Source organism: Bidens hawaiensis, unplaced genomic scaffold, assembly GCF_021521415.1.
Source record: "Bidens hawaiensis isolate Kalapana, Puna unplaced genomic scaffold, B.hawaiensis_p1.1 tig00001206_1, whole genome shotgun sequence".
In the NCBI taxonomy this organism is placed as follows: Eukaryota; Viridiplantae; Streptophyta; class Magnoliopsida; order Asterales; family Asteraceae; genus Bidens; species Bidens hawaiensis.
In genome coordinates this window covers 3,447,529-3,457,122 of record NW_027491069.1, presented here as the reverse complement: position 1 = coordinate 3,457,122, position 9,594 = coordinate 3,447,529, and the positions used below count along the sequence as shown (strand labels likewise).

The window sequence follows — 9,594 nt, the reverse complement described above, 5'->3', positions numbered from 1 at the left end:
AGCTAGGAGAAATCGAGAAGATGAAGAACTTTGACTTTTGAAAGTCAACCGACGAAGAATAATTGAGCTAGGACTTGAATTTATGATTGAGAGGGTGAATTGATGATTTAGAAGCAGAGAATGAATGATAAAGGGTCTTGGTTTACATAGGAATCAATCATAGCTTCATGCTTATCAATAAATCATCAAACTTGTTTAAAACTTAAACTTTAAGTAAGATAAACACTAAATCTTGATAATTATCTTAAATTAGATGATAAAATTCATGGGTTTTGGATAGAATATGCTATGGAATGTTCTAGGTTTAATAGATTTGAATCACAACTAGATTTGGATAGAGATTTGAGGATAAATGAGTAAAAAACGAGTTAAACGAGCTGAAACACAAACAAAACACAAAACTGCAGCTGCATAAGTCCTTGGCTGCGTCGTGTAAACAAATAACCGAAATTTACGGATGTCACAAATGGTCCCTAAATGATCTAGTCGGCGGAGTGTGGGTCTGTGGTACGTACATTATTGATCGTTGATGTAGTCGTCGGTCTCGAAATTATCGTCTCGGAATGATCCTCAAACACACATTTTCTTTTATGTTTTGTATATATTTTATTCGACTGCTAAAATAAAAGAACTAAAAATAATAAAATTCCATGTCAGCATATTAAGAAAATAAACTAAAAAAGAACTTACATGTAGGCGTAGTAACGTGGTGTATAGGTAAAAAAAAACCTTGGATTAGAATATTTCTTATACCTTAAGTGACTAATTGAGACAAACAAAAGATTGAATGACCTAATTGAGACAATATTGAAACTTGATTACTATTGTATAAAGTTGCCCCATATTATTAAAGGGCATGTTGGTAATTTCACCTAGTCAACACACAATTAACTGACGGAATGGCACAAAAAAGCCCCCTTGAAAAAGTACGAGGGCATATTTAAATCAATTTAAGAATTAGACCTACATAGTGTGCCCGCCCGTAAAACAAAGAGGCACAAATCGTAATTTTCTCTATATGATTTACCCATGATAAATTGCCCATTCAGGAACTCATTGTTTTGTTTTCGTCTGACAAATTTCTTGCCCTTGCAATACACGTCTCGGTAGAGAATGTTTCCACCCCCTTATAAGGAAGGTTATGTTATCCTCTCAATTAACGCGAAGCTTCCAGTAAGCAAGCTCATTCCCACGCTAATACTGAGTGTGACTAACTGACTATTAATGGTTATTATCGATATGTAGTAACTTTGCTTGGTTGCAACTAAGCTCAGTGCTTACCTTGTACAGTATAAACATGTATGATGATATTAATAATGCTTATTAATATCGTTAATAATATATATGAATGTGGTATGTCTCTACTGAGTTTTCAACTTGCACAATAATATACACTCTTTACGAAGATGTATAGTATTTTACCCGTGTTTCTATGATCGTTCCCAAACTATAAAAGGGGTGATATGTGGTATGATTGAAGCACACAAAAATGCTTGTTCTTGATATTCTTTGTCTTAGCTGATCATAGATTCATATAATTCAAATAATTTACTCTAATAGTAAAATATCAACGGATTAGAAAGTTAGTAAATGAATAAACATAAACGGGCTTCCCATCAAACAACATACTAGACGTTTGGCTCGTTTATACGCGGGTGTAGATATTTACTCTCGAAAACAAGGCTGTATCCGAGCCACGATATCATTTCCCCGACCACCCAGCTAACGTCCTCTCTCTCTTATGTCAAAACTCCCTCCAATTTCTTCACTCTCAATCTAACCATGGACTACTACAAGATCCTGGGCCTGACCACCAACGCCACCAAAGACGAGATCAAAGAAGCATTCAGAATCATCGCCAAGCAATTCCACCCCGACAAGCACTCCGCCTCCCCCAAATCCGTCAGGGACGGTGCCACCCTCAAATTCAAACAGGCCTCCGAGGCCTACGAGGTTCTAGTCGACGATCACAAGCGTGCTCTTTATAATAATAACAATAATAATCTTCGAACCAATCCGGGTACGGGTACGGGTACGGGAATTACGGATACGGGCACACTTATGATAGCAGGAGGAAGGGTGAATCGAATTATGATTATTATAGCAGCAGCAGCAGGAAGGCGTCTGTTTCTAGGGCTCAGATAGCTCTTGGGTATATTAACAGCCGTGCGTTTCTTCTACATGTTGCTTTTGCCGGGTATGGTTTTCATGCTTATTTATTGAGATCGCAGTATGGCATACATAGAATTAACCAAATATACTACAGTTCTAATTTGGATTAATCAAATTTCTTCAGGCAAATCTAATTCTTTTGGCTTTTAAGAATTAGCGGTTTGTATTGAACTGAAGAAACCGGAAATAACCAAATTCAAACAAAAACTGACAGTTTGGTTTTATGTTTTCGTAAAACCGAGCTTTTGGTTCGGTTTTGCATGTTACTGGAACCAAAAAAACCTAAATGAACTTATAGATTTCAAATTTTATTTTTATTTTAAATTTGAAGTAATTTATCATAGTTTAATATATTAAGCCCAAAGGCATAGTAATTAATTAATTATTAAGTAACAAAAAAAATTAGGTCCAAATTCATTATTTTCAGCCCAAATGAAAAAACTGAAACCGAACAGTTTACAGAAACTAAAAAATTGGCATTTCGGTTTTTGGTTCAGTTTTAGACCAAAACCGAACCGAACCAACCCATGCACACCCCTACTAAGAATATGGATGTTGTTTTGAACTTAAAATCTGTTTCTGTGATCTGATGTATAAAGTTTCTGCAGGGCTATATTAAGCGGTCTGGCCATAGTTGAAATTGGTAGAGATAAAATCTGGAAGATGCAGAATACGGGTGTATGTTTCTTGACTTTTGTAACTGTGTTTTAAGATACTGAATTTGCAGTTCATAACAAGATTCTTACTGGTTTGGAATGATGTTATTAACAATCTTTTGTTTTCATCTGCAGAAATCGTTTGAAGAAGCAATGGAATCTATGCAGAAGACAAAAGCAGTAAAGGAAAAGGAATGACAGTGTGCTATATTTATACTATACAGAAGTAGGGTGATAGATGAACGCTCGGTTCCATGATTTGTTGTAATGTCGGTTCATGTCTTGTATGTGTTTTCTATTTCTATTTGTTGTTACTATTTTTTTATTGATAATGTGAAGCTGCTGCATATTGCAGAGTACATAATTCACAAAAGATAAAGCTGAGAGGGAATCGATAGCAGAAGAAGCAAGTGGATGATGTTTTGCGCACAAAATGGAATAAACATTAAGACCGACAGTTATGAAATACTCTTTGTACATTCATGTTGGTGTTGTTTCAGTGAAATTGATAGATAGTATAGAGTTTTCTTCAACTTTGTTTGGGCTTGAATCCTTCTGCAAATTGAAAGAATAATGCTTATATATATTTTTTGACAAATTTATAGTTATTACTAAAGGTTAATATATATTTTTTTTATGTTATAGAAGTGCCTGATACTTGTTTTTCATGTGTTATTTACTTGTTTTTTCATGTGTTATTTACGTATCCAACAGTTTACTAACCGAGTAACCGAACATTTCCAATGAGTGGTATAAAACATCAACGAAGTTTGATACAACAATGGTGTGATTGAGAAATTTAGTTTGTTTAATTGATAATTACTTGCTTGACTACAAAAGGTCGAAAGTACATAATTTTGTGAGAAATGTAATACAGATTGCAAGACAAGAAAATCTATGATGTACAATGAATCCCCTAATCAAAGTTTAAATAAACATGCTTGTTTGACTGTGAAAAGTCAACCTGCTCTATTGTACAGTCCTGATGTAACCTAAATGTCATCTTCAGTTAATCTTCTGTTTCTCGGGTTTTGCACTGCGTACAAGCAACCTAAATGTCCAGACTGCTAATAGAGTTGCCTCCATCGGAGCAAGCCAATAAACAATTATATGCTCCTTTGCTTTATGTTCACCAAGAGCATACGCCCACCCGGCAACCTAATTTTGTACAAAATAGGGACTGTCAATATGCAAATTTCAATAAAAATGCTGGTAATCCAAGTTTCTCTGAAGAAACTTACAGCAGCAGGATTCATGCATCCACCAGTTAAATCTGATCCGAGTGTATGAAGAGCGAGTTTTAAGATGCTACTAATCCAAGTTTTCATGAAGAAGCTTCCATCATTAATGTTTCTATCAAGACCAAGTGTGATCAGCACGTGTATGAACGTTAATAATCCTTCTGTTAGTGCACCTTGATGGAGGTTAATGACCAGCTCTGGCCCGTTCCATAATTCAGGAAATGTCTTGAGGACGAGCCTCACCCCTATGATCGATCCAAACACCTGATAAATCAGAAATAAATGAAGGCAGGGTAATATTCCAATCCAATCGTTAAGGCAATCATTAAGTGATATCACAATGTAACAAAAAGAACCAAGAAACTGCACAGACTTAGTGGTATTTCAAAGACAACCACTGAACAAAAACTGAATCTGCATATTGACTGTAAGTCGCATATCATTTTACTCCGTCCATAAATAATAAACAATAACCGCAAGTTCCTTTTCTTGAGTGTCCTCGCCATCGCCTGTTATATTCTATTAAGTTTCTAGACCCCATAAACATGTTTAGCTAAACAGGTCGGGTTGACCCATTTATTACTACAACCTTAAAAAAATGCGTTCTATGCCATAGATTGGGTCTTGTATGGCAGAATCTAACAGATAACTCGGCATAAAGTATTATGCATGTCTTCATTTTTTTATTGTAAGATTTTAGAGTATTAGTATGCAAAAAGATAGAATTATTTCTTTTTCGGGTTAAATGAGTCGTGTTCATGTCAACCCGCGAATACAAGTGTCAGGTTTGAGTAGGCCTATCGGGTTCAACCGGCGAACACGACCCCTTTAGAACCTCTAAATTATAGCCTGAAAAACTAAAGACGAGTTGAGCCACTTCAATTGAGTATTATTGAGGAATAAAATTGTGAAAATGAAAAGGCAAGTAACCTGAAAGGGGATTCTGGCAACATTGAAGAGAAAGGTGACAAAGTTTGCATTAATGGCGGAGGTAAAGGCAACAATGGGATTGTAAGCTCCGCCATGGGTGAGCTTAACCAAGTAAGCAAATAAGAACATGTTGGCAACGGAGAGTGAAGACTTATACAACTCATAAGCGTTGTTACCATACATAAACCTAAACCCTAACAAAAACTGAACAATTATTCTGATGATAACGCTTGCCCAAACCCACATGAAAGATAAAATCGTATCGGTTACAATCACCTCCCCTATTCCCGCCATTATTGACAAATCATTAGTGAATCACTTTAAAGATCTTCATTTCTACCACTGTGAAATAGGGATGACCAAGAGCATAGCAGAAGCGTAAAGGTTCGGGTATTGAATTCGGTAACAACTTTTTTGAGTATCAAGCACAGTGACAGTTTTTAGGAAAATTAAGATACCGAGCATGTCCCTACTATGAAATCAAAAACATATTTTTTCTTCTGTTTCTGTTTCTCGAAAACATGTAGTTAATTAAAGACAAAATTCCCAAAATGTCCCGGAATCATATTTTGTTTATTCTTTTTTTAAACTTCCATTAATGCCCTTTATAAATTTGCCGTCAAAAACTCGGGAACACAACGTAAGGGTTTGGGGAGTGAAAGTCAGATATTAAGGTGGTAGTTGATGTGGAAAGGAGGTATCGCGGGAACACGGTCCCAACTTTGGATATCATAAAACCTGCAGTGAAACGATATGTGGCTTTGGAACTAGAGCTATAAGTAGGAAAATGGTGTTGTAGGATGGAGGAGCGAGAACACTGCTCCCACTTTTGGGACAAGCGGGATGACATTTTCCAACCTAAGATTTGATCTATATATTGATGACCCCTTCTAACGGTTCATTTTGGTGTTCGTAGATGGATGATGTTAGAAGAAAGCATATGCATATACCTAATAAGATCAAGTAATTACATAAGACTATTGCCATTCATGCTTGCCTGACTACTAGCATTCATAGAACATGTAATATGTAGAAAAAGGTATTGACTATTGACAACATCTACAATGTCTACAAATTGAATAAAAAAACATTAGTAATAATAATTTTGAGAAATCTATTTTATTCTACAGTCAGTTATATATAACGGGCTCACGCTCCCTTTGTCATTTCTTTTTTAAAAGAAATAAAAAAAAATTGGAACCCATAACTCATGTGAGACAATTACACACCTTATTGAGCGTGAAAGTGGATTCATTACCGTCTACACGGGCGTGACATGACAACACTTTTGTGAAATTATTACATATAGCCTTAACTCATATGGTTGTAATCACGTGGGTTGAGAATGGCACGAGATTAACGCGTAATGTCACTTGAGCAATGTAATTTGCGCACTCTTAACACGATACCATGCATGGTTTTACAAAATCACAACAATTATTTTATAACTTTGCTATCTACTAATCTCTATTAAAGTGTGTTATCTTGCCTTGAATAATCTTTTATTTAGAACATCAACTTAATTATTTAAAACACTCTCTCAAGTTACTCCTAAACCTACATCAATGTTAACCATTAGACTATAACTCTCAACCATTAGAAGAGAAGCACATTCACTATACATCTTGATACCTCTAGACTGTTTCACCATAATTCCACACTTTGCTAAACAATTTAAACAATACTAGTAAACATCATTACCTGTGTCATGGCCAAGAAATACAAACCATCATAGCTACATTGCCTTTGGATTTGAAATTTATTACTCTACACATACAAACATCACTTTAAACCCAAACAAATCAATTGTGACGTGTCTAATCCGTTTAAAGGAACATGAGCCGATTTCTCAGCCCTAAAATACCTCAGACCACCACAATATGATCTTGTGCCAAAACAAAGTTAATAACATTTTATACATGAAAGCAACACCATTTACCTCTCTACTCAAATCTTGTTCATGTACAACTATTTAGTTCGATTCCTACATCGCTATAAAAACCTGAATCTCGACGATTAACTAGAAATCATGGATTTGTTCTTGTGTGTTTTTGGCTTAACTGATACCTTGTTAATCTTTACTGGTAGCAGAATGGTTGGAAGGCTTGTCGTTTGGCAATATTTCGTCCTTTTGTTGGAAGATGAAGATGCTCGGTTCCCTATCTAACTTCGCTTTTGAAGCACGCATAGATGCTGCACCAAATCTTTGTGTACATGACCCGATAGATGAAGCAGTATAATCATCTTCAACCACCACCCACTCTCGAAAGTCGATAGGGGGTGGCAATTTAGAGCATATTACATCCTTAAAATTATTTAAAAACCCTTCATTAAATGGATTTTTCTTCTTTTCATACCGATACCGAAAGTTCTCATATGTTGTCTGTAAAAACGACCAAAAAAAATAGTACTTTCAGGACAAATTAAGGATTCACCATAGCAGTTACATGTCTGTGAATATTATAACCTGGTTTGTGGAAATGAGATAAAAATGGAAAACGCTAAGCCCGCCAACGAACCAAACGCTTATGAAGCAGTATGCCGCAAGCATAACCGAAACCACGTCTTTCGATAAACTATCCCAAAAGCTACCATTTTGACGAATAATATCGAATAATGAAAACACGAAGACGTATACACACAAGGCAGTCGAAGAGGTGACGAATAGAATAAAAAACCGATAGTTGCGCTGCAAATGCATTAACCATTGTTACAACCAACTACGATAAATTCAAAGGTTTCCATTAAGATTTTAGACTCATCTATAGGTTGTCGAGTTATTTTTTATAGATGTGAGTTAATGTCACCAAGAAACTTATAAATCTCACCAATATCCTGCTAACCAATTAGACAAGGTAAAACACAACTTGTGCTATGCATGTGATCTTCAAGGGGTTAAAGCATTAACTAGTGGAAGCTGTATTGGAACTTTGAAACCTCTTATAAGAGGAAAGTGTGCTCTTATCCCTTTGAAGGTTCACATGTGAATTTGTGTTCTACTTTGCCTTTCAAATGTTAAAGATGGTAATATGAAAATATCAAAGGCTAAAGGATACATTTCAAATTTTGTTTTACTTAAAAGTTATATATTGCAATTGTAAAAACTTGGTCTTCCGAGGTGCAGAAAACTTTTGACCCCGTCCCACCTTCCTTAGACTCTACCTATAGCTTGATATGAGTAAGATTTACTTGCGTACGTTTATTTTTGTTGCAATAGTACAATTTTACTTATATTATGATCGAAAAACAAAGTTGATGGACTTACAACTCCGATACACTGGCCTACCCACGGGCAATGGTGATCAAAGCGTTGCACACAGTTATTACAAACAGAGCAATGAGAAGCACGTGGAGGGCGGTAGAGCATGCATGTGTCACAGTATTTGACTTTGACCGAGTGGCCATTAACGAGCATATCTTTGATTCTTGGTCGCCTCAGGCTCATGGTTGGACCATCTAACCAATCCAGCGATTGTGACCGGAGATTGAAAGACTCTTCAACTTCCGGCGGTCGTTTGTTCCTACGAACTATTCCAGGATTTCTTGCGGACGTCATGAAGAGAAAAGTTAGAACCTGCTTATAGAAACCTCGGTCAAATTTTTAAAAATACAGATTACGAGAAATAAAAATGGTTATTTGTTGAACATTTGAATTCAAATGAGCCAAGCAACTCACGAGCTAGTTGAGATTGGCTCGCTAAAAGCTCAAATTGAGCCGAGCTTAGCCAAGCTCAAGCCTAAAAGTAAACTTGTTTAACAAGCGAGCCCCCCTTCTTTTAAAACGAGAAATAAATGAAATTGGCCCAATAAGTTTAAAAAGAATGGACTCAAATACAAAATGCAATTTAGGGGGTGTTTGGGATTGCTTATTTTCATCAACTTATAAACTTTTTGAAAAGTAATAAGGTGTTTGGGATTGCTTATATTGTGAGAAGAAAAGTTCCAAAAGTTATACTTTTGTAACTTATTAACTTAATGAAAAGTTATCAGGAGGTAAATAAGGAATCCCAAACACCCCCTTAGTGTTTATGAACTTCCAAATCGCTTTATTTAAAAAAATATATATGTGTTGTTGTTGATTTGGGGCGACTGGAACTAGCCTGTTTGATACCTCTACGAGAATGAAGGTTATCGTACCAAAAGGGCGAGGGCGAGGGTGATTTCTATAATGAGTTCTGCGTACTCAAAGGTGCTTCTTCCATCTTTTCTCATATCTAGTAGAGTTTTGATGCAAAAAGTTATCGCCGGGGCTCCGATAAGGAATGTAGATAGAAGTATTGAGCCCGCGTCAGGACCGAAAATCAATCTACCGCCGCAATAGAATTTCTGATAGCCAAAACCAAATTGTAACATAAACCAAAATGATTGAATTGGTATGAGATTTAGGACAAAGCCAAAAAAAACCATTCTTTATAAATCGACATATGTAACAATATGTTGGTCTAAGTTATGTGATTCTCATACAAAACAAATGAAATGATACAACATAATAATGGGGGTGAAAAAGGACTCACATTACGACCTTTCCAAACTTGATAAAGTCTTTTGGTGTTGCGAGGAGGAGCAAGGGAGTTGTGGTGTTGTGACTCCCTCAT

At 36.0% G+C, this 9,594-nt stretch overlaps 2 protein-coding genes and 1 pseudogene across 3 annotated transcripts; 1 reads left to right on the top strand and 2 right to left on the bottom strand.

The window, feature by feature from the left end:
- The first annotated feature begins 1,753 nt into the window (after positions 1 to 1,753).
- Positions 1,754 to 3,375, top strand: LOC143564906 (chaperone protein dnaJ 72-like; annotated as a pseudogene). The gene is made up of 4 exons (XR_013140960.1): positions 1,754 to 2,197; positions 2,781 to 2,850; positions 2,964 to 3,107; positions 3,184 to 3,375. The product of XR_013140960.1 is annotated as a chaperone protein dnaJ 72-like (transcript).
- A 458-nt stretch (positions 3,376 to 3,833) lies between these two features.
- LOC143564896 (putative aquaporin SIP2-1) lies at positions 3,834 to 5,293 on the bottom strand. The gene is made up of 3 exons (XM_077052037.1): positions 5,000 to 5,293; positions 4,070 to 4,333; positions 3,834 to 3,986 (listed from the first exon to the last, which is right to left on the bottom strand). Exons 1-3 carry the CDS (start codon positions 5,291 to 5,293, stop codon positions 3,834 to 3,836), a joined length of 711 nt encoding a protein of 236 aa, XP_076908152.1.
- A 1,544-nt stretch (positions 5,294 to 6,837) lies between these two features.
- On the bottom strand, positions 6,838 to 9,594 carry LOC143564154 (putative protein S-acyltransferase 1). Its single transcript, XM_077051518.1, has 5 exons — positions 9,514 to 9,594; positions 9,137 to 9,325; positions 8,265 to 8,573; positions 7,467 to 7,688; positions 6,838 to 7,382 (listed from the first exon to the last, which is right to left on the bottom strand). The coding sequence occupies exons 1-5, from the start codon at positions 9,592 to 9,594 to the stop codon at positions 7,071 to 7,073; spliced, it is 1,113 nt and encodes a 370-aa protein (XP_076907633.1). The 3' UTR covers positions 6,838 to 7,070.